The following is a 24,869-nucleotide window of genomic DNA, read 5'->3' as shown; positions in this document are numbered from 1 at the left end:
AACCATAAGTAGGACCATGTTATAAAAATGAATTGTTTGCTGTTTTTAATAACACCACTCAAGCATACGTGCCACGTTAGTGAAAGGTTTGAGACTTGACATTCTTTATTGATCACCGTCTTTCCCCAACACGTAGCCTTCAAGAGCAACAGTGTACACGCAAAAATTAGTCGCCATTTTCGTGCAACAACACAACCAGTGCACCATCAAGTCTAAAATCTACATTCAGAGTTCATTGCTAAGCACAGACTATGGAATCATCTGTCCACTAAATTTGACAAGACGTGGGAAAAAAAAAAGGTTACGTGTCTAAGGACTAAACACTTGTATTTTAGTGCTTTGGATGAGACGTGAGCATAAAGTAGAACTATCAACACAAATGAGTAAAAGGCATCAGCAGTGGACACTGAAGAGGGCCTGCCCTTAAGGAGAAAAAAATAATTCAGTGACAGGGAAAAGAAATATTTACATCAACTGTGTCCAAGTTTATTTATAAATATGGATATAAATTAGAAAAATAGAACAAAAATACTACTGTAGTTCAATCAATGGTCTACTTCTACATATACATTTAATGCCAGTCTGATAATTAAATCTGTATATTTGGTGAAAAGATATAAAAGGCACCACAATGAATAAATGTAGCAAACGATAATGACCTATGAGTCATGTCACTACGGTCCCGGTCGCAACAGTCAAAATATAAATTAATAAAGTTTCAATAAAAGCACCAACACTAACAGTGAACGGTGTGAGTTGAGATTTTAAAAACAAAATAAATTAAGAACTACACCAACCAATGAAGAAATTAGGGCAATTTGTCACAGATTAAGTTGTATAGGTGTATTGTAGTGGGAAAAAAAAAATGCCTGCACATTATAATTCAACTCAGACTACTCACAAAAAGTAGATATATTGGGCTTTTCAGTGGAATTTCAAGTATGGCCCTAAAATGCACTCTAATGTTTACAGTTTCAGTAGTTTTGGTACAATTTGACAAGCTTCACAGCAAGCTGCTGCATGAATATTTCCATGTCTGACACCTGCTGATGACACAAGCTGAGTGGCCATTACAGTCTAGGAAAACCCTATGAAGCTTGCAATGATGTTACATCATAGTACTGTATTTTCTTGACTATAAGGCGCACCTAAAAGTCAATTTTTTTTCTCCAAAATGGACAGTGCGCCTATCAGGGGTGTGACAAAACATGGAAAAGGTGATGTATCGCGATACTTTGTAGCCCAAAAGGTTATCGATATGCTCCCACCAAGAATCGATTTATCATTTTTATTGCTGCAACGATTTATCGATTAACTCGAGTGATTCGATTAGAAAAAAAGCAGACCTTCTAATATATTGACGTGACACATTCCCCATACACTGCGTCACGCCTTCCCAAAGGAGTCCGTCCCACACTCCGCTGGTCACATGCAGCGATCTAATGCCGGATTTAGGTTGAAAAAGTACAAATGCTGTACTGCAAACAAACAGGAAGGATTGTCTCAGGAGTGATTCGTTTGAGGATTAAAGATAATAATTAGATTTTTCGTACCATGCATGCATTTTGAAACGTTTTTTTAAAAAATCCATGGGAGAAATTTGCTGCTACAGCATTGGCATTATACTTTGCAATATTTACGGAAAATAACTGCTGCCGTTTTTTGCTTTTAACCAAGATTCGAGACAGTTTTACGTCCATATCTGCAAAGAATTCAGGAATTTAAACATTTATTCACAAGAATTTTGAACGCAAAAACCTCTTTGTTGTACTAAGGGGGCCACCACAGTGACTAAAAGACTAGCAGCACATTTGTCATGTTTACATACAATAAATGCTAACTGCCAGTTTGTTTGTTTTTTTCTTTTAACCAAGAATCGAGACTGTTTTACGTCCATATCTATACAGGGATTTACCTAAGCATTTATTCACAAGAATTTTCAATGGAAAAAGCTTTCTTTACATGTGGCGGCCGCTAATTTCCTTACTGGCTAGCGTCATAGTTCACAACATTTACGTAAAATAAACGCTAACTGCATGTTTTTTTTTTTTTTTGCTTTTAAACCAAGAATCAAGACTGTTTTAAGTCCATATCTATAACGAATTCAGGGATTTAAGCATTTGTTCACAAGAATTTTCAACGGAAAAAGCTCTTTGTTTCCATATCGCGGCCGCTAATTTGCTTACTAACTAGCATCATAGTTCGCAATACTTATGTAAAATAAAAGCTAACTGCAGTTCTTTTTTTGCTTTTAACCAAGAATCGAGACTGTTTGACGTCCATATCTATGAAGAATTCAGGGATTTAAGCATATTCACAAAAATTTTCAACGCAAAAAGCTCTTTGTTGTACTTAGGGGGCCACCACAGTGACTTAAAGACCAGCAGCACATTTGTCATGTTTACGTAAAATAAATGCTGCCAGTTTTTTTTTTTTTTCCTTTTAACCAAGAATCGAGACTGTTTTATGTCCATATCTATAAAGAATTCAGGGATTTAAGCATTTATTCACAAGAATTTTCAACGGAAAAAGCTTTCTTTACCTATGGCGGCCGCTAATTTGCTTACTGGCTAGCATCATAGTTCACAATATTTACGTAAAATAAACGCCAACTGCACGTTATTTTTTGCTTTTAAACCATGAATCAAGACTGTTTTAAGTCCATATCTATAACAAATTCAGGGATTTAAGAATTCATTCACAAGACTTTTCAATGGAAAAACCTCCTTGTCTGTGATATGGCGGCCGCTAATTTGCTTACTGACTAGCATCATAGTTCGCAATAGTTACGTAAAATAAATGCTAAATGCACTTTTTGTTGTTGTTGCTTTTAACCAAGAATCAAGACAGTTTTTCGTCCATATCTATAAAGAATTCAGGGATTTAAGCATTTATTCACAAGAATTTTCAAAGGAAAAAGCCTTTTAGTCTGTGTTTCCACTCTGTCAGCTGTGACGGACATAGGCCCCCTATGACTCGGCCACGCCAATACATTATGAAGTCTATGGGCAAATAATGTGCTGTTTTTCTGCTAAGTGTGTATTATCATAATTAAAATGGTAATGTCCTTGTACGTAGACTCTGCAGTTATGTCCTCCTCTGTCATGTTCATTCGAAATTGTTGGAATCCTTTTATTTGATTTATTCACGGACAAACTTTTGAAGTTTATAGACGGAAACATTTTGAGAATTGTCGAAAAACAAGAATTTTCGCCGAAAAGCTCTGTTTACATATGCCGGCCGCCACATTGTTTGACAGACTAGCATCGTATTTTGACATATTTACGTTAATAAATGCTAACTGCACTTTTTTTGTGTGCTTTTAACCAAGAATCGAGACTGGTTTACATCCCTATCTATAAAGAATTTAGGGATTTAAGCATTTATTCACAAGAATTTTCACCGGAAAAGCTCTGTTTACATATGGCCGCCGCCACATTGACTGCCAGACTTGCATCGTACTTCGACATATTCACGCAAAATAAATGCTAACTGCACGTTTTTTTTTTTGCTTTTAACCAAGGATCGAGACGGTTTTACGTCCATATCAGCTTTGACGGACACACAGTAGGCCCCCTATGAATCTGCCCGCGCCCCGTCAATACATTATGAAGTCTAAGGGCAAATAATGTGCTGTTTTTCTGCTAAGTGTGTATTATCATAATTAAAATGGTAATGTCCTTGTACGTAGACTCTGCAGTTATGTCCTCCTCTGTCATGTTCATTCGAAATTGTTGGAATCCTTTTATTTATTCACAGACAAACCTTTGAAGTTTATAGACGAAAACATTTTGAGAACTGTCGAAAAACAAGAATTTTCGCCGAAAAGCTGTTTACATACAGACTTACTTACAGACCAGCATCGTATTTTGACATATTTACGTTAATAAATGCTAACTGCACTTTTTTTTTTTTTTTTTTTTGCTTTTAACCAAGAATCGAGACTGTTTTACATCCCTATCTATAAAGAATTTAGGGATTTAAGCATTTATTCACAAGAATTTTCACCGGAAAAGCAGTTTACATATGGCCGCCGCCACATTGACTGACAGACTTGCATCGTACTTCGACATATTCACGCAAAATAAATGCTAACTGCACGTTTTTTTGCTTTTAAACAAGAATCGAGACAGTTTTACGTCCATATCAGCTTTGACGGACATACAGTAGGCCCCCTACGAATCTGCCCGCGCCCCGTCAATACATTATGAAGTCTATGGGCAAATAATGTGCCGTTTTCCTGCTAAGTGTGTATTATTATCATTAAAATGGTGATGTCCTTGTAGACTCTACAGTTATGTCGTCTGTTCATTTGAAACTGGTGTAATCCTTTTATTAATTAATTTATTCATGGACTAAAACTTTTGAAGTTTATAGACAAAAACATTTTGAGAATTGTCGACTAAAACTAGACGAAATTGAACACATTTTGAAATGGCTAAAATATGATTAAAACTAAGTATTTTCGTCCAAAAGACTAAGAAGAAAATTAAAATGGCTGCCAAAAACAACACATAAATTTCTAAAGTAGAGGTACCAGTGTATTTTTGTTTCACATTGGTAAATACTGTACACCTATTTCTTTCTGAACCCATTTTGACAGAAAAACTCAAATGAAAACCTTTCCACTAGCTTGTGGAATCTTTCCAAAAAAAGTAAGTGAATTAAGAGTTTATATTAACACTAAAATACTGCCTTTTCAATATCTTGTAGAATCTACAGGCAAATTTTAGGTGGCCCTAGAGAGTTTGTAATGGATTGATACTGAAATTACACTTTCAGGCCCAATATCCCAAACTTTTAGTTGAGTAATCAAAGCTCCTATTGTGCAGTCAGGTAAAAAAAAAAAATTCGGCAAGGTCAATGGAAGCTGCGGAGATGGCAGGAACAGTGCCATACGCACACACGCCGTCCTACGGCAGTGCCTGTCAAACTCTACGTGGTCCAGCAACACTACACATAGACAAGGTCCCGGCCCTGAGGAGGCGGGCTGTCGGGGGTCTCCCGCTCGGGGCCCTCAGAGTCGGCCTCGTCTTCGTTGAGGCCCTCGTACGCGATGGGCTTCGGGCAGCTATACGGGTGTCCGTTGTCGTCAAAGAAGCGTCGAAAAGTGAACTCGTAGAAGGCGTGTTCGGGGTGTTTGCCGTTTCGAAACCAGCAGCCCGTGTCTCCGCGGTCATCCTCACCGTCGCTGTCGCCGCTCCACAGCTTCTCGGGATCCACGGGGTCGAAGTTAGACGTGTCCGTGGAGTGAGCGATGGTGGGCACGTATGGCGCCGCCTGCTGCCGCAAGTCGCTGGAAAAGTCGATGGTCCGGAAGAAAGGGTGGGCTTTGATTTCGTCCGCGCCGTTCCTGCCGAGGCGGTCTTCGGGGCCGCGGCACAGCTTGACGATGAGGTCGGACGCCTCAGGGCTGAGTTTGGCGGCCGGGGGGATGTGAAGGGTGCTCCTCCAATTGATCACCTGGGTTGGTTGCAGAAATACTGTTTTATGCACTGGACTACAAAAGGACAACACCGCTCACATTTCTGCAGATATTAAAGTATATCTTTTCATGGGACAACACTGACAAAATGACACTTTGACACAATGAAAAGTAGTCTGTGTGCAGCTTATATAATAGAGTTCTTTTTTTTTCAACTCAAAATATAGCCATTATTATCCAAAGCCCTGTAACAAAAGTGAGTACACCCCTTAGAAACTACGTACATCCCTAGATGTCCAAATTGAGTACTGCTTGTCATTTTCCCTCCAAAATGTCATGTGACTCGTTACAGGAGTGCTGCCAGCATTGCTGCAGAGATTGAAGAGGTGGGGGGGGGGTCATTCCCACCACCATGCTTGACTGTAGGCATGACACCTTTATCTTTGTACTCCTCACCTGGTCGCCGCCACACATGCTTGAGACCATCGGAACAACAACAAATTAATATCGTCTCATCAGACCATAGGGCATGGTTCCAATAATCTATATGCTTTGTTGACATGTCTTCATCAAAATGTTTGTGGGCTTTCTTGTGTACAGTCTTCATAAGAGGCTCCCTCCTGGGGTGACAGCCATGCACATCAATTTGATGTAGAGTGCGGCGTATGGTCTGAGCACTAACAGGCTGACCCCCCACCTCTTCAATCTCTGCAGCAATGCTGACAGCACTCCAGTAACAAGTTACATGACATTTTGGAGGGAAAATGACAAGCATTACTCAATTTGGACATTTAGGGATGTACGCAGTTTAGATATTAATGGCTATATTTTGAGGGGAAAATAAATTAACTCTATTATATAAGCTGCACACAGCCTACGTTTCATTGTGTCAAAGTGACATTTTGTCAGTGTTGTCCCATGAAACGATATACTTAAATGTCTGCAGAAATGCCAGGGGTGTACTCACTTTTGTGATACACTGTAGGTATCCATTTTATCGACATACATTACTCATACTAATACCTTTAGCTGTGTTTCCAGAGGTGTGGTTGCTAAGAAGGGAGGCTGTCCGACCACCATCTCATACAAAATGACACCCACGCTCCACCAATCGCACAACTGTGTGTATCCTTCAAAACAGCACACACATTTGCTGTTATAATGTATATTTGTAGTAGGATCTTTTCCCTCCCTGCCTTTTTTTCATATTAAAATGTGAAACTTGTCACTGGATAACAATACTTTTGTTAGTAGATGGATTAATGAAGCTCTTCATTTTATCATGAGCAGACGGTCAGGTAAAGTCAAATTGACCTGTGTTTTCAGCATTGTACCTGTTCTAAGTAGAACCTCAGGTGCAATGTAATTGGGGGTCCCGACCAAGGAGTGAGCCAGGCAGCGCTGGTGCTGTCTGGCCTTTCTTCTCTCCAGAGGCTTAAGACGGTCCGTGCAACGGCAGTTGGTTGGATCTTCCCATTCCTTACTGAAGTCCATGCTGTCTTGCCTCACGTGGTCCCCTGCAATCCAAATCCAAATATATGAGTTGAAACTAGTACTGCAACGATTAATCGATTCACTCGAGTAATTCAATGAGAAAAATGTTTCAAATCAAATTTAGCTGCTTTGTGGATTCGTTTAATTAGAGTAGCGTTGTAATGGTATGTTTGGAAAGTGTTTGCATTTAGTTTTATTTATTTGAGTGGATACAGTATACAGTAGTACGGCTGTCTAAGTGGCAATAGAGAATATGACATAACTCGTCTAACATGGCTGAATCCAGCTGCTCCCTGTTAAAACCCACATGAGGTTAAGTTTTTGTTTGAGCTAAAATTTTTGTTCATGCATTCGTTTTTTTTAGTTTAGAAGTACCGTAATTTTCGGAATATAAGCCGCTACTTTTCCTCCTCATTTTGAATCCTGCGACTTATAGTCCAGTGCTGCTTATTTGTTGATTTATTTGAGTTAATAGGTAACTTTATTTGAGGGCGGCGTCATAACACTGCCATGAGACGGTTATAACTGTGACGTGACACTATCATAGGCATTAATGAATGCATATGACAGACATAATTTAGTATCAACAGGTAAATTATGTTACTAACTCCATTTATGTCCAGCTCGGATCTTTTACATCCATTCAAAAGTGAGATAATTTGCCGGATAACACTAAATGACATCTGTTATAAGCATTCATTAATGCTCATGACAGTGTCATGTCATAATTATGACAGTCTTGTGGTGCCACTGTTATATGAATTGTTACCGAATGCTATAACTAACAATTAATGAAACGATTGGAACAGTAACTGAGGAAATAATTAGCACAGAACATGAATTTTGATTGTTATTTACATCTGTAGCACTGAAATGCATGCTAGGAGGTATGTTGGATGACAATAGTGTTGAAAGCAGGTGGCAGCAGAGGTTGACTGTCAACCCTAAGGGAGCAGTGATGGCCAAACGAAGCTTCTTCAAGCAATGAAGGTGGTTCATGGTGGTTCATTTGGTCTTAGCCTTATGATGCCACTGTCAAATAAAGTTTTACCGGTTAATATCTTTTGGTGTAAATATCCCATAATACAGTGAGGACAACTGCGGCTTATAGGTTGGTTCGGGTTATCTATGAACAAATGCCATTTTTGTGTCAAATTTGGTGGGTGGTGGCTTATAGTCAGGTGCGCCTTATAGTCTGAAAATCATGGTATATTTTGCATTTTTTTGTGGGAATATGTGTTTGAACGATTTTTTAAGAGCTTATTAAAAAAATAAAATAAATAAAAGTTAGCATTTTAAAGCATTTAAGCTAGCGGACCTTTGCTATGCAAGTTAGCCAATTGTACTTAGAAGAGCATTTAGTTAATCTTTATACTGTTTAAGGCTAAGCTATTTTTTTTAAATGCATTTATTGCTCTTGTGAAATGAAAGTGCAATTCTACATCGTTCAAAGAAACACTCAGGTATTTTATTTTGTATTCACATTTAATGCTCTTTTGAAAGTGCAATCTTGGCAAGTCAAAATAAATGTTATTGCAAGCATAAACACTTTTTCCTGTGTTTTACATCTCCTAAAATGTATTCTGCCATGCATTAAATCAGGGGTGGACAACCCTGGTCCTCGAGAGCCGCAATCCAGCTTGTTTTCCATGTCTCCCTCCTTTAACACACCTGAATCAAATGATCAGCTCATCAGCAAGCTCTGCAGTTGCCTGAAACCATCCTGATAATTTGATTCAGGTGTGTTGGAGGAGGGAGACATGGAAAACAAGCAGGATTGCGGCTCTCGAGGACCAGGGTTGGCCACCCCTGCATTAAATGTTTGTAATCAGATTACTCGATTATTCAAACCAACCAATCAATAGATTAATCGATTACCTAAATAATCGAAAGCTGCAGCCCTAGTTGCAAACTATCCGAGCTAACCTTGCGAGTCTGATTGACAGTTAATCACTGGGTACACTTAAAAAAAAAATCCTTCTCACTTTTTCACATTCATACACAATATCCAAATGATTCTAGTGTTTGTCTACTCTGCTGCAAATTAAGAGAAATGGCTACTCACCACTCTGGTAATATTTAGAGTCGTGAGTCCAGCGGAATCCAGTGCAGAGGCCAAAGTCGGTGAGCTTAATGTGTCCGTCTCTGTCAATAAGGATGTTGTCTGGCTTAATGTCTCGGTGGATGAAGCCCATTTTGTGGACGCTCTCAACGGCGCACGTGAGCTCGGCGATGTAGAACTGAGCCAGCTCCTCCTTGAAGATGCCCAACCGGATTAGGAGGCTCATCATGTCGCCCCCGGGGATGTACTCCATTACAAAGTATAGGTTGTCCCGGTCCTGGAAAGAATAGTAGAGGCGTACCACCCACTCGTTGTCTGCCTCAGCCAGGATGTCCCTCTCAGCTTTAACGTGGGCCACCTGATTCCTAAGCAGCACGTCCTTCTTCCGGAGGGTCTTCATGGCGTATAGTGCCCCCGTGTCCTCTTTCCGGGCCAGACACACTTCGCCGAAGGCCCCGATGCCGAGGGTCTTGATTCGTTTGAACATACACTTGTCCATCTTGGCCCGCTTTAGCCGAATGTAGTTGGACTCCTTTTGGCAGAGCATCATACGCATCTGCTCCTGAGCGTCGGACGACAACCCCACCTGAGGGGACGACACGGTCACGAGTGAGAAAATGACCATAACGGCCGTACATGAACACACATGCAGTCCTGGTTAGAAATGAAGACAAAATACACTCAGGAATACAGCTCCACTCAACCAAAATTTCAGTATCATTCACAACTAATTAGTTCAAATTTATCGTTGCATGCCATCAGTGGCATACAGGAGATACTTTATTGGTCATTCCTGAATTGGAGGATGCGTTACATAATCCACATGCAAGATACTAAAACATGCAGTTTCTGACTAAATTTACCTGTCCTGAGACCAAAGAAAAAAGAAAAAAACTAAGAGGAAAAAAAGTTCGAAAATTGTGTTGTCCCAATCCAATACTTAATTTCAGTCTAGGCAAGTGATGCGACTTTTTTTTGGAGTACAGTGGTACCTCTACATACGATCGCTTCGACACACGAACTTTTCGACATCCGACGTAAAATTTGACTCGCCATTTGTTTCTACATCCGACGACATGCTCGAAATACGACGACAATGGCAGCACCGCAGACGAATGCACGGCGGATTTTCTTGTGTGACAAATCAACACTGGTTTCAGAAAAGGTTGGTACAGGTGGTGAAACAAGGAAAAAGTTGACGCTTACCTTCTAAATGAAGATGCAAATGACAGAAAAATATGAACGTAGGGTGGGCATCCGTGAAATGGCTCAACAATACATCTCCACGGTCCTCCTCCGACCATCGTTCGCCAGTCTTTATAAGTTAAGCTGACAATTCTTATTGTGGTAACATCTCCAGAGAAATTGCCAACATCGCCACGTTTTTATCATTTATTTCACAACTTATTCAAAACAAAAACACCTTCTGTCTGCCGCAATTGACGGTGTTAAGAAAACATTCAAAGTGAAAGTGAAACTCAAGCTCACCGGTCTGCCTCTGGCACGTCAGCACCGCGGTGCGTTCAGGGTCAGCAAAAAACGTCCGCCACATTAGAACCCGATTCGTTACATTAATACAGGAATTATTATTATTATTATTATTATTCCGATTTTGATTTATAATTTATTTGTTTTGCTATGTGTAATTGCCATTTGTAATAGTACCAGCAGTATTTTTTAAGGATTTAGTGAAGGTTTTTGGGCTGTGGAACGAATTAATGGAATTATAATGTATTCCTATGGGAAAATCCTGCTCGACATACGACCATTTCGACTTACAAACAAGGTCCTGGAACGGATTAACTTCGTATGTAGAGGTACCACTGTATTGCACACAAAATTGGCTCCGATCCAGCTTTGACTTACCGGAGCAATTTTATGTCCTTGTTTTCATATTTTTATAAAACTGTTAGCTTTGACGGAATGCCTCACTTTACCTGAGTGTTTTTCAATTGGTATGAGATCGTCAGGTGTGCCGCGAGAAATTATCCAATATCGCTTTTTTTTTTTCGGTCGTGTGCAAGCAAGCGAGTTATTGCTCGTGTCGCGTTCAAGAACCGCTCGGATTTCTAGCCATCAGCCACTTTGCTGTCCACGACAATGAATTGGAATAAAACACAGGGGAAGGATTGACATTTGTCACATACGGATAAAATGGAAAGGATACTTTCTGCATATCGACACTTGACGAGTCTAATTAAATGATGTACAGTAGACATGCTGAGGTCCACATTGTCACGGACAGCAAGGTGGCTGATGGCTTTTATTCCGGGCAGTTCTTGAACGCAAGACGAGTAATTACCTCGCTTCCCCGGAGGCGCCTGACAACCTTCCTTGTGACACACACGGAGGTCGTAGTGGCAGTCATGGATAAGTTTTTAAAAAGGACAACTTCGGAATCCAAACTAAGCCTTCGACAGGATTCTAGCTTAGACGAAGGCTGTAGTAGGAGTCGTCATTAAAAAAAAAAAAAAAAAAAAAAAGCAAAGACGGAGGGCTCAAAGGCAATGCAATACAGTGAAAGCTATGTTTCGTTCAGATTTACTTTCACCGGGGATGAAACGAAACCTACTCAATTATCTTTCACGTTCCATCAAATATCACACCGAGTAAGTATGAATATTGAGAAATTATCTTAGAATTAAATATACTCTACAAAAAGTCATGCTGGAACATTTTTAGTTTGTGGTGTGCCGCAAGATTTTTTCCAATGTAAAAACGTGCCGTGACTCAGAAAAGGTTGAAAAACACTGCTTTACCTATATTAAACATGGGTATGCATTAGGGCTGTGACAAAATATTGACAAGTTGATATATCCTGATACTTGGCACTCCAGAAGGTTATCAATATGCTTCTGCCAGGAATCGATGTATCGTTTTTAGTGTGTACTGTTTACTGGTCACTTCCTGTTGAATTTAAGTCACTGCCTATTTATTCCCAAAATCAACAGGAAGTGACACATAAATGCCCCAAAATCAACAGGAAGCGACTGAAAATCAACAGCAAATGATGCGAAATGCCTCAAAATTAAACACATTGGTTGCCATTAACCACCGTAATTGTCCATTACATTTGAACAGGGAGGGTTTGCAGCGAATGAATCAGTGCTGCAATGATTAATCGGTTAACTCGAGTAATTTGATTAGAAAAAAGTTTTGAATATGACATATCTCATTTTACATGGCTGAACCCAGCTGCTCCATGTTAAGAACAAATATGGTTTTTGTTTATGTAATATGTTGCTTTTGTTTGAGCTAGAATGTTTTTTTATGCATTCATAATTTAGTTTATAGGTGTATCTAGCATTTTAAATGGGAATATGTGTTTGAAAAATTTGTTAAGAGCTTAAAAAAAAGTTACATACATACAGTTACATTTCATAGCATTTAAGCTAAGGAACTCATGCTTTGCAAGTTCGCTAATTGTGCTTTTGTTGTACTTAGATCCTCATTTATTTATTTTCTTATACAATTTGAGGCCAATGCTTTTTATGTATTTTTCAATGTAAGTGCAATTCTGCATAGTTTGAAGAAACACTTGGGAATTTTATTTTGTATTCGCATTTAATCTTCTTTTGAAAGTGCAATCTTAGCAAGCCTTTGTTTTACATCTCCCAAAATTCTGCAACGCATTAAATGTTCCTAATCCTAAAATCATATCATAAAAAAAACTTATTAGCTCAAACAAAAACCTTATTTGGTCTTAACAGTGAGCAGCCATGTAAATTGAGATATGTCATAGTCACTGTTGCCACTACAGGGCTGTGTATCCATCCAAATCAATAAAACTAAATACAAACACTTTCAAAACAAAACATTACAACGCCACTAATTAAATGAATTCTCGAAGCAGAAAAATTTGACTCAAAGCTTTTTTTACCTAATCGAATTACTCGAGTTAATCGAGTAATCGTTGCAGCACTAATTGATTCGCTGCCAAACTCCTGCTTCAAATGGAATGGATGTCTACTTGCGATAAACTCATTTCAATTCACAAGAGAAGGTTGAAAATAGCTTGTTTTTCCCGTTTATTAGATGTTTTGCTGTATATCCTAGAATGATTTCCTGACCCATGTATCGATAATTGTTGTATCGCCATATTGTGAGATCATCATTATCATGAGCTTTGTATCGCAAATCGTATCGTATCGTTAGCAACCCAGAGGTTCCCACCCCCTAGTATGTATACGATCCGAATTAGACAATTAAAAAAATGAAATCTTGACATATTTAGTTTGTCCTCATGGTCAGAAATAACAGTAGTTTTTCTCCTCCTGGAAGAAAGCTAACGTTAGTCATTAGTACAGATTTGCCAAACATGTTACAATTCTGGAATGTCTTAACTCAAATAGCTTTACATAAATTTTTTGGGGGAAAAAATTCTTTTTCAAGAAAGAGGAGGTCCCCGATTGTCACCTATTATGGGCGGGTCTGCGAATAACTTCTCAATAGGGATTAATGGGGGTTCACTGTATTTCAATCGACAATGAAATGTCATGATGACAAAGATGGAGGACATGAAGAGGCATGCATTTGTCAGCCACTGGAGCAAACATATCTCTGTGAGAATTGTGTATGTGTGCAACAGAATCAGATACTTTTACCTCTCAGCTCAGCTGTTAGTGACAGCAAGGAGAGAAAGAAGGAGCGAGAAAAACAAAACAGCGTGAAAAAAACCCATACTGGAGCCACAAATGAAGTCAAAGATTGGAAAGAGAAACAGCAGCAAGACGAGATTTAAAACAAATCAGATGTGTGTCGGTGTTTGAGTCCTCACCCTTTGCATCTCACTCTCCAGTTGTTTCCTCCTGCGGATGCGCTGCTGATGGTTCTTCAGGATGTTCTCCACGTGTTGTTCCATGAAGAACTTAAAAGCTTGCGGGGAGTACAAAGCAACACGGCCCGACTCCCCCCTTCGCTCTTCGTCTTTCTTGTTGCGACGCACGGGAACGGGCGATGTTGTGATCTGCTTGTTCTCCTTTTCCGTTGCGGCGCTGCTTTCAGGACTTTCTGCTACTTTCTCCCGTGTGCTGTTGTCTCCTGAGGTACCCCCGTCGTCCACAGGTTCCTCCCTGCTTGCGCCATGCTTACTAGCCCCTTGGTCATACGCGGGAGGTGATGGTGCAGTTTGCTGTTGGAGGAGGTGCTTGGGGTAAGGTGGTGGTGGGCCTTGGTAACTGGGTACTTCTGCTACAACAGGAATCTGAGGAACTGTTGCAGAGGGCTCCAGGTAAGCAGGGGCGGCAGAAGCGGCCTGTTGCATCCAAGGCGGGTGCGTGGGCGCAACAGCAGTGTGCAGTTCAGGTTTTTGAACCCTCATACTTTTAACCGGCTGCAGGATGGGGGCTTGTGTGATCGCGGTGACCGTAGTAGCGGATGGCTGGGAGCTGGCAGGGTGGGCTGCTCTGCTATTAAAGGAATTGGAGCGCACTAGCATGTTATGCTGCCATGACGGAGATAGATCCTGGTTGCCGCTGCTGCCTGAAGAAGATTGGGGCTGGTTAGAGGCCATGGGAGCCTGAGACCAGGAATGGGGAGGCCCTATGTTGTACATATCAAGATTGTGACTGTTCCGATTGGGAACCATCATGGATTGAGGGATGCTGCCACCGTTAACGTACGACGGAGAAGAAGCGGGCCCGCCGGCCTGCAGCTGCTGGTCAGTGGGACTGTGTCTGCTGCTTTGGTTGACCGGGTAAGGGGGAGGAGGCTGCCTACTGCCTCCTGCCATGTGGTCTGCCTGAGATGAGCCATTCTGAGACCAGCCTGATGGGAAGTTAAATTTATTTCCTCCGGAGCTTTGCATGATGATGGGCATTTGACCCATTGGAACCGGGCTCATCCCACGCTGGTTCTGCGGCGACGCTGTGGGATAACCGTCAGCCCAGGCCCCCTGAGGCACCGGGGAGATGCGAGGCACGAGATAATCCATGTTGCCAGAGTAGCGTTTGGTCGACGGGTTGCTGTCCCAGGAAGACGCCGAGGGCATCGGTCCACGGTTGGGAGGAGGCGTGACGCTACGAACTTGCGGTGGCAGGGGAGGATTGACTCTCTGGCTGTTGACAGAGTGACTTTGCGGAAAGGCGGGAGGGGGCCCTGGACTATCTGAGCGGTACACCATTGCGTGTCGAGGAGCCAGGGATTCTTTCGACCCTTTCCAGCTGGGTCTCCTCAGTAAGGACTGTTGCATGTGAGCTGCACCTGCAAACAAAGGAACTGAAAATTTAAGATATTCAAGGACAGATACAGTTACAACAAGGCTTTCAACAGTCTTTGGAAGGAATTCTGTTCCTAACTCAACTTTGTTGTTTAGTAAATCAGGCATTTTTTAGCTTTTAAAGTCAAAGATTAAACCACTATTATTGAAAACATTATGAAAGACCTCAGCAAGCATAAAAACATTCTTACAGCGCTTATTCTTAACAGAGTTAGAGACTGAATATTTCAGCTTTCAACTTGTCACATCTTACTTATACAGGGCTTGTGGTTAACCACTTCCCTATTTGCCCTAGGCAATTAAAAAATGTCACAGGCAACGTTATATACAAGGGATGTCCCGATCGCGTGTCTTTGCACCTGAGTCAGAGTCCCAGTCACCTGATTTTCAGAATCTGCCGATAGTCCCGATCAGATACCGAAAAAAAATTTCAACACATAGACTTCATAATGATATAGACGGGATACATTCCCCAGACACAGCGCCACGCTTCCAAGTAGGGGGCCGTCCCACACTCCGCTTCAGTCGGTCGCAGTTATTCTCAAACACATGTAGTAATCCAATGCCCGATTTAGGTTGAAAAAGTACGAAAGCTGTACCGCATACTAGAGCAGGGCGGTAAACCGAAAATTTACCTTTACCGAAATTCTTCACGATGACCGACGTAATTTGGACCATGTCGGTAAATTCGGTAATTTAATAAAAGAAGAAAATATAGTCTTTTCATCCCGCTTTGACTCTGTGTTGTTCGGTTATGTTCATTCCCCTTTAAGAAAGCAGACAGTGTGCTTACGTTTGGAGTCACATGGTTTTCAGGAAGCCAATCAAACAGAAGCCCGGTAGGCTAACGCTAGCTGCTAACGCTAGCGGCTAACGCTACAAGTAAACGGGATGAAGTCGGGCTTAAGTTAGCTTCGCCAAACTTTCACCCGACATTAAGTAAACTCTTGACGGATTCCAGATAGGGATGGAAAAACCGAGGCTTTCTGAAACAATGAACCACTTTTAAGACAATTGCCCTAAATTGAATCACTGTTTGACACACTGCAAGAGCCCCATCTACTGGATTTAAAAGTAAAATTGACAAATTGCCTCAGCATTACATATCTTCAATAGAATTAAGTGGATGTCGTCTATTTCAACCAGGAGATCGTGTCGTCATTAAGTGTGATTTACACAATTAAAGTTGACCTCTTTAAGCCTGCGTCGTTGCTTTTGTCTGTGAAGATGTGTTCAAAGCAGTATTTGTAATACACGACAGTGCTAGTCTTGTAAGTGGCTCGTCCTAGATAACGGGGAATAACTATGTATTGTTTATTTTTTGTAAAAATTACAGTACAGTAAGCACAGTGCTTGGGAACAGGAATATTATTTATAGCATACTGTAAGGATTTCCAAAATCATAAGATGTAAATAATTGAGCCGAATAAAAGAAAGGAAAGGTTTGCGAAACATTTTTTAATTAAGTATAATTTCTGAGGGGCGGGTGGATGTGTCGTATTTGTATCTATTCTAAATATCTAAACGTATGCCACTATCTAGTGTATAACAATGCGGAATGAATTTAATGAAATTCAAGTGATGATATTTTTCAAGTCATACAAGCTGCTATAAATGTTCACACAAGAATTCTTATTGTTTACAAGATTTTTTTTAATACTTAATGTTTAGACTGCATGTGCAATTGTTAAATTGAAAGCTGGTAAATAAATTTAACGAGAAACTGTTAATTTGTATTCCATGCATTGATTCAAATTTTCAAATTATATAACAGTTTGCTTGGGCGAATTTATCGTCATTTATCGTTATCGAGGTAAATCTGCTCAATTTATCGTGATACGTACTTAAGGCCATATCGCCCAGCCCTACCGCATACAAACAGGAAAGATTGTCTCAGGAGTGATTTGTTCAAGGATTCAAGGTAATAATTATATTTTTCGTACCTTGCATGCATTTTGAAACGTGATAAAAAACAAAGGGAGAAATTATAATTTGCAATATTTACGTAAAATAAATGCTAACTGCCCGTTTTTTTGCTTTTCACCAAGAATCGAGACTGTTTTACGTCCATATCTTTATAGAATTCAGGGGTTTAAGCATTTATTCGCAAGAATTTTCAACGTAAAAAGCTCTTTGTAGTGATAAGGCGGCGCCACAGTGGCTTAAACACTAGCAGCACATTCCACATATTTACGTAAAATAAATGCTAACTGCCGTTTTTTTTTTTTTTTTTGCTTTCAACCAAGAATCAAAACGTTTTTCGTCCATATCTATATAGATTTCAGGGATTTAAGCATTTATTCACAAAAAATTGTCAACATAAAAAGCTTTGTCTGTGAATCCACTCGGTCAGCTTTGATGGGGAATGGACTCCTATTAATCGGACCCGCGTCCCATCAATGTATTATAAAGTCTAAGTTCAACATGTAACATTCCAAACATGTTACTGTCCCATTGTGCCGCCTTCATAATGCGAATTATTTTTTTTAAACAAGAGTAACGTAAAAATATGTTTGTCTTTATTAAATGCTTCATTGAGTGAGTCCACTAAAATCCCCTCACACTGCTGAGAACAGCTTCTCACTTACACAATGAGTTGCCACAGCACACTTAAGCAAGTTTAACGATGATTGACACATGTGTGCCTTTGATCGTAGAGCTACCAAGCTTCTCTGGAAAGATCAAAGCTATAAACCTGTCAATCATTGTTAACTTTTAGTAATAAAAAAGCTGGCCAGTTTGGCTGCACTGCTTAGCAGGAGGAAGGGTGAGAGGCTGTGGCGCTGTATGAGCATGAAGCAGAAAAACAAATACATTTTTTATTAAATAAAAAAACATCCTTTTCACCCGACTCCGATCCTCTGAAAAATGGCGCGATTGGCCCAATTTCCGATCACGTGATTGGACTTGGACATCCCTATTACTTTATATAACATATATAACATTTGCGATTGGCAGAAATTTTGTTCCGACAGATTACTTACATAGCTATTTGTTTTCTTTTTTTATTTTAAGTAAGGGTGAAAAACTGTCCATGTTGACCATCCACCTACCTGGAGCTTTGAGGCATGCAGTGCTTGGATTGGGGACAACCATCTGTTCCCTCAGCGAGTCCTGGTAGTTCATTTTTGTCATGTAGTCGACAGCGGACCCCACACTGCGACCAGCCGTCTGCACAGGAATGGGAAAAAAACAAACTTTGTTTTATATATAGCAAATAAATGTTTTTAAATAGTAATTGCTTGAAACTTTTTTTCAGTCCGTATGTTGGATACATTGAGGAAGTAGTTATAATGATGTCTGTCTGGTGACAAAGATTGAATAATTGAAATGCCTTTAAAAAAAAAAAGCTGATGTACTTAACTTTTATTTTGAATGAAAGGCAATGGTAAAGAAAAACACTGCATTAGAGCTGAAATGATTTCTCGAATAATTCGAGTAACTCGATTTTAAAAATTGATCGATGAATCGTTTAATTTTGCCAGCTCTAGTCATGATGTTTTGCTCGGACAATGCGCTAACGTCACGTTAGTACAGGAAAAAGACAGAAGCAGCAGATATATTTGATTTCAACAATGCATGAATATAGATGTAACGATGAAGAAGCCGACGAAAGCGAAGAGAAAGGCATAAAAAAAAGCAGAAAATGTCAAAAGTGTGGGAGCATTTCAAGCTGGACACCAATGCGAACACCGTTTCATGTATTCATTGTAAGACAGCGCTTTCATAACAATACAGCACGTCTTCAAAGCAGCAGCTCCATCGAAGGCAACCCGTTTACTCAGAGAGCGGAGGAGCGATACTTGGGACATGGTCAAATTTAGTTAACGTAGCGCTAATAAATAAGATTAACGTTGCTGTACCTTGCTAACGTAACGTTAGCCCTGCGTAGGGCTAGGTTTCCATTAATTATGACTACTGTCGATGCGTGGCTAACGTGTTGAAGGAGATAGTACCTTTTCACTGTTTGTTTTACTCTAACACACTTAATATAATCAATCAGGAATACTATCGTTTCTCGTATTCACAGTTTGACTGTATGTATTACTCTAACACACCCAATATAAAATAAATAGCACTTATACCTAGACATGTGCCGGTTACCGGTTTCACGGTTTACCGTGGTGTGAAAACGTCGCGGTTTCAAAACCACTAAAATTTTCCGTCATACCTTAGTACGGTATTCGCTATTTTTCATGTGCCAAAATGCAGCCGAAGTGGCTTGGTGCGGCACCGCTCACCCCTTCCCGTTTGTTGCCGTGAGTGTCACTAAACAGCCAGCAAACCCAAAAACAAATCCTCCAAACACAAGGCGTACTTTTCTTCAATTTATTGAGCTCTCAAATCGTGGTGAAATATACAAATAAATACATTTAAAACGTTGTACAATTGTATTTTTCCACGTGTGATTAGGTTCAACAGGATAGCAGTAGCACCATTAAAAAGTTCGCCAAAAACAAAACACACATTTTCCTTTCAAATTCAATATACAAACTAACTAAAACTTACAAAGCCTAGGCTAAACTGGGAGAGCAGCTTCTTTTATGTCTCACAGCCGCCGAGTGAGAGAAAAGCTTGAATGAAGGGGGGAAAGAAAAAGAATCGCGTCAAAGATCGCTAATTGAGAGAGGAGGTCTCACTCCTCACTTTTTTTTTTTAGATGAAACCTTTCCTCAACAATATTTACATTTTAACTAATTTATAAAACTAACTTATGCATTTTTAACTAACTTATTAACTTATGAATTCTTTGTTCTTTTTAACACAAAGGCATGGCATCATGTAGACTAGAGTTGACACAGTGGCTGAAAATGGAGAAACTTCACTTGAGCTTCCCCCCTCAAAAAAAAGTCACACAGTATATATTTTTAATTTTATTTAGAAGTGTTTTTACTTTTTATAGCAATTATTTTGTTCTTACTCTAATATTGAGCAACTTGAGCTGTGGCTGTGGGTATAGTCTAGGTTCTATTTATTTTAATTTTATATAATATTTGTTATTTTTTTGTTAATTTATTTATTTTCACATTATATTCATGTTCCAATTTGCAAATATGTTTTGAAAAAATCCTGTTCAATGGATTTTTTTTTTTTTTTTTTTTAAAAACCCATACATCTCAAAATTTTGGAGCTATAATTGCAATACCGTGATACCGTGAAACCGCGGTATTTTTGCTCACGGTTATCGTACCGTGAAAATCTCATACCGGCACATGCCTACTTATACCATAGGTTAAGGAAAACAAGCAGAATATATGGCATGAGAGATACATGACGCCTTCTTATCGCGGAAGCCCAACGTGTGCGTCATGCAACTGACTGAGCAAGATTGACGCTGACAAGCCCTCGGCTGCACCACCAACTCTCGCAATCAGTTCTCCCGGACAGTCCGGAACAAACGGCAAGATGCCCCGTCCCAACACAAGGAACACCGGATAACACCTGATATCCAACTAATAACACGACTGACAAGACTCCAAGAGCCCCTTTGACGCTGAGGTGGCAAAATCCGCAAACCTCGTTGCCCTGACAACAGTAACTCCCGAATCCTCCTGTCCAATCCACAAACACACAATAATCTTAAACAAAGCCCAAACACACCATTCTTCCTGCCTACGGCCCGCCCAGCGGGAGCCTTCAAAAGACAATGTTTAACTAAGCGTTGTCATTTTTCTTGGTTTGTAGACGTGTGATAGGGTGACCTTGCCTCCCCACCTGAGTCTGTTTCGCCTTGCCGTTTGATCGCTGTCGACCTGAATAAATTGTCAACTTGTTGTTCAAACCCTTTTTCCAGCTTTCAAAATGGAGTCAGTACAAAGGGTTCGGACAGGACTAAGGTGAACGCGCAGAGTTTGGCCTTTTGGCCGGGATCCCGCTAACCCAGGTCGTTGGAGCTGCGCCAGCGTGGGTCCGGCAGTTCAGCTAGCGCGATTCCAGCAGTCTGGCTAAAAGGTCAGATTTCTAGTGTCTTTTATACTGGCTTTATTTAATCTGTAAAAACACAGCGCTGCAGAGTGATGAGGGTGTAAAATAAAAACATAATAAAGCTAACTGTCAATTTTAGCTCAGTAGTCTAGTCACTGATGGATAAAACACCAAGTAGCACCGGTGCCTAATGTGCTACAATTCAGCAGGTATTATACATTTATTTTGAACAATACAAAAAATCAAAATCCTATCAGGACTTACAATTTAGACTAACTTAAAACTAAATTAGAACTTAAAAATAGCTTCACACAAATGGAAATTCAATTGAAACACATGGGAAAACACCTAACTTTTTGATGTTTGTTATCAAGTGTAACGACATTTTTAGCTAAGAAATATGATTTTCTTCTAAAAATAAGATAGGAAGTTTTTGAGTGAAAGCAGTGAATTTGTTGATTTTCTCTAGCCCCTTTTGTGATTAAATTGTTGGCCGTTTTCAACAATGTACATCTAAAATAAAGACATTGATCGTATAAAAATGTCTCAATATTAGGTGAAATGTCTTCTTTTCTCATGAATTTTTATAATTGCTCGTTACCTGAAAGAAAATGTTTTGTCTGATTACCCGATTAATCGATGGAATTTTCAGTAGAAACTCGATTACTAAAATATTTGATAGCTGAAGCCCTACACTGCATCATAATGGGAACTGGACATTTTAATTATATAAGTACAATTTTAATCATTTGTGTTTGCAGAGCTAGTTATTTGGGTAACATAACAAAGAAAACATAATGAAAGAAGGCTTAGATTCAAGTTACACATTTCCTTTCCTGCATTTCTCCTTACTGGGACTGTGTATCTTGAAAGGACGAGACAACTGACAAAACTACATGTCATCATCATACGTGCCTTTCCACTTTGCATTCTGGACATTTCTTAAGTAGCAATTCCACAAACCAGATGCACCTCGTGATTATGAATCACTGAGTTATGCGCGGAATGACGTAAAAAGTTTTTGTGTATTGACTGTAAACAAACATGCTGTCCATACCTCCTCGAAGCCAGCAAACGGAGGCTCCACTGACATGTGTTTGTTGAGCTCGGCTGAAGTGCCGGGCTCATTTGCAAAAGGCATCAAGGACTCGCGGATCGACCGCAAGGCCTTATGATGAGGGTTCTTGGGGTTGAAGCAGCGACCCTGTTGCCGTATGTCCTCCGGGAGCATTTTCCCACTAAAGTCCACTTTAGGTGGGTCTGACGGCTTCGAGAGATTTCGCAAACTGTTACGGATTTCCTGCAGCATGTGTTGGCTGTTGCCGCTGTAGTTGCTGGCTGGGAACGTTTTGGGTCTCATCTGCCTGTAGCCCTCTGGTTTCTCTCCTCTCTTCATGTAAGTACATGTACAAAGACGATGAGGATGTTGAAGAGGATGTGACACAGGTCAAGGGCACGGCAGAGGCTCCTGGGAGAGCGAGGGGTCTTCTTAAAGACCAATCTCACGTTTGGATGTTGCTGACATGAGTGCACTGTCCGTGGTGTGGCATTCAGAGCATCTGTCAAGTGGCCCGACTGGTTAGACAAAGGGGATGCAGAGAAAACATTAACATCGCTAATTAGACGGGCCATGAGAGTTTATTAAGGTGTCAATTAAATGTCGACTCAGATTACTGGCCGTTAAAATCAAGTTTACAATCAGTGACTTGACAGTATAAAAGCTGACAAGATGTGTCACAAAACAAGTCCCGTGTGTTGGCGTCATTAACATTCCGGCATTAATTAACAATAAAGGCGTCTTTAACAAATATAGAATATATCGTGAGTCCTCTGTAGAATATGTTGCTAAAGGAAAACACGGCAAATTATGTTAAATTACTTCGTAAAACTGGGAAACAGTAACTTTAGCATCGCGGCCTATTTTTGTGTTGCTGCTAAGCTAACGTAACAACAGTTTGCGGAGTAGTAAGCTCACAATAGCAATCGCTTGGCCAACAGCGTTCAACAACTCACCGGTTTACGTAACTGCGCCTTTCCCAAACAGTGGCCTGCTCTTGACAACTTACGAAATTGTATCGGTAAACAGTAATGCGGTTTGTACAAAATGTCCTTATTATGGCGTACTAGCTGATAGCATGTAGTGTTGAATTCCTGGGATAGCTGATTGACAATTACAGTGAACAAGTTACACGAAGTGATGGCAACACGTCCGGTGTTTTGTCGAATAAATGTATGCGGTCGAATAAAAACAGCTTTCAATATGCAATACACTCAATAATTGATTTTGCTAACTGTACGATAAAAATGATCTAATTATTGGAAAAAAATATATAAATCCCCAAGTTTTACCTACATAGTACTGTCCGTGTGCGCAGTTTTATTTTGAAAGTACAACCAGAAATGTAAGGGACAAGGCTATTACAAAAACATTGCAAAGTACCCGGATGCCGGTTGTTTTCGCATAATTTAAATCACTTTTTCAAAGATACAGCGTTAAAACAATTACATGTGTCAAAAGTAACAACAGGTTATACTTTATATATTTATGAGTGCCTGTACTTGCAGTTTTAAAATGTGATAAAAGTACAAACGTATTCAACTCAATTTAAGTGAAAACCAAAACAAACAAAAATTACAGACTAATGGACAAAGCACAAAAGTGGGCGGAAAATCCATGACTATATACAGTGTATACTTTACTGTCAATTGTATAAATCTTGATAACTTGGAAATAAAATTCTTTTGTATTTAGGCCTGCACATTAAATCGTTTGAACATTGCCATCGCAGGATGTGCAATTGTTTTTTTGTTTTTTTTCATTTTTTTGAACACGTAATCTTTTGTTTTGCTTCATGAAAGCAGCAAGTGTGCAGAGAAGTGGCCTCCTGGATCCCTTTTACATAGATCAATCTTCATTATTCACAGATGAAGCCCCTTAGCCTGGAGTAAACTATATTATATGAACTAGGCCTGCATAATATATCGTTTAAATGTGCACATGCGCAATAGTCCCATCGCAGGACGTGAGATTGTTTTTTTTTTTTTTTTTTTTTTTTTGAAATATTGTTTCTCTTCATAAAAGCAGCAATTGTGCATAGACATGGCTTCCTGGATCCCTTTTATATACACCAATCTTCATCATTCAAAGATAAACCACTTTAACCTGGATTAAACAGTATTATTTGAATACTAGAGACCTACCGAGGCGTCTCTGGCCATATCAAAGCTACAAACCTGTCAATCATTGTTAACTTTAAGTACCAAACGCCAGCTGCACTGGTGACCAAGAAAAACAGTTTGGACACCCTGTTTAACAGGAGGGACGGTGATAGGCTGTGCGAGCATTAAGCAGAAAAACATAAAACCCGATCGTTTTAGCCCAATTCCGATCTTCTGAAAAATGGCAGGATCGGCCCAATTTCCGATCAAGTGATTGGATCAGGACCTCTCTAATGAATATCCCCAACAGAGTTATTCAAGTCATCTGGTAAAATTATTCTAGTTTTAATATCACAATATATATTGCAATATATCGCAAAGCCCCCAAAAATCACAATGTCAGTTTTTTCCAATATCGTTCAGCCCTATTTTCATTAACTTATGTTTATACTAACATACTATTAAAACATTACCATACTGTTTTACCAACACTAACAAAGTGCTTAGTTGGTCCATTAAATACAGGGCTATTCACCATGAACAGAGGTTGTTAGTAATGAGTAACATTTACTCAGTACATTTACTTG

General features: G+C 39.8%; 1 protein-coding gene across 1 annotated transcript; it reads right to left on the bottom strand.

Moving 5' to 3' along the window:
• Positions 1-76: 76 nt before the first annotated feature.
• lats1 (large tumor suppressor kinase 1) lies at positions 77-23,336 on the bottom strand. The gene is made up of 8 exons (XM_057822490.1): positions 23,137-23,336; positions 22,181-22,698; positions 18,252-18,369; positions 13,759-15,182; positions 8,985-9,567; positions 6,760-6,942; positions 6,449-6,555; positions 77-5,463 (listed from the first exon to the last, which is right to left on the bottom strand). Exons 2-8 carry the CDS (start codon positions 22,517-22,519, stop codon positions 4,954-4,956), a joined length of 3,264 nt encoding a protein of 1,087 aa, XP_057678473.1. The 5' UTR covers positions 22,520-22,698; positions 23,137-23,336; the 3' UTR covers positions 77-4,953.
• Between the last annotated feature and the right edge of the window lie 1,533 nt (positions 23,337-24,869).

Source organism: Corythoichthys intestinalis, chromosome 19 (genome assembly GCF_030265065.1).
Source record: "Corythoichthys intestinalis isolate RoL2023-P3 chromosome 19, ASM3026506v1, whole genome shotgun sequence".
Taxonomy (NCBI): Eukaryota; Metazoa; Chordata; class Actinopteri; order Syngnathiformes; family Syngnathidae; genus Corythoichthys; species Corythoichthys intestinalis.
The sequence above is the reverse complement of the archived record's forward strand: the minus strand, read 5'-3'. Positions and strand labels throughout refer to the sequence as shown.

Coding starts and splice junctions, on each gene's coding strand:
- lats1 (XM_057822490.1), bottom strand. CDS start 22,519: ATGAAGAGAGGAGAGAAACCAGAGGGCTACAGGCAGATGAGACCCAAA. Junction 18,370..22,180: donor CGTTTGCTGGCTTCGAGGAG/GTATGGACAGCA, acceptor ATTCCTGTGCAG/ACGGCTGGTCGCAGTGTGGG. Junction 9,568..13,758: donor TGGAGAGTGAGATGCAAAGG/GTGAGGACTCAA, acceptor TCGTCCCCTCAG/GTGGGGTTGTCGTCCGACGC.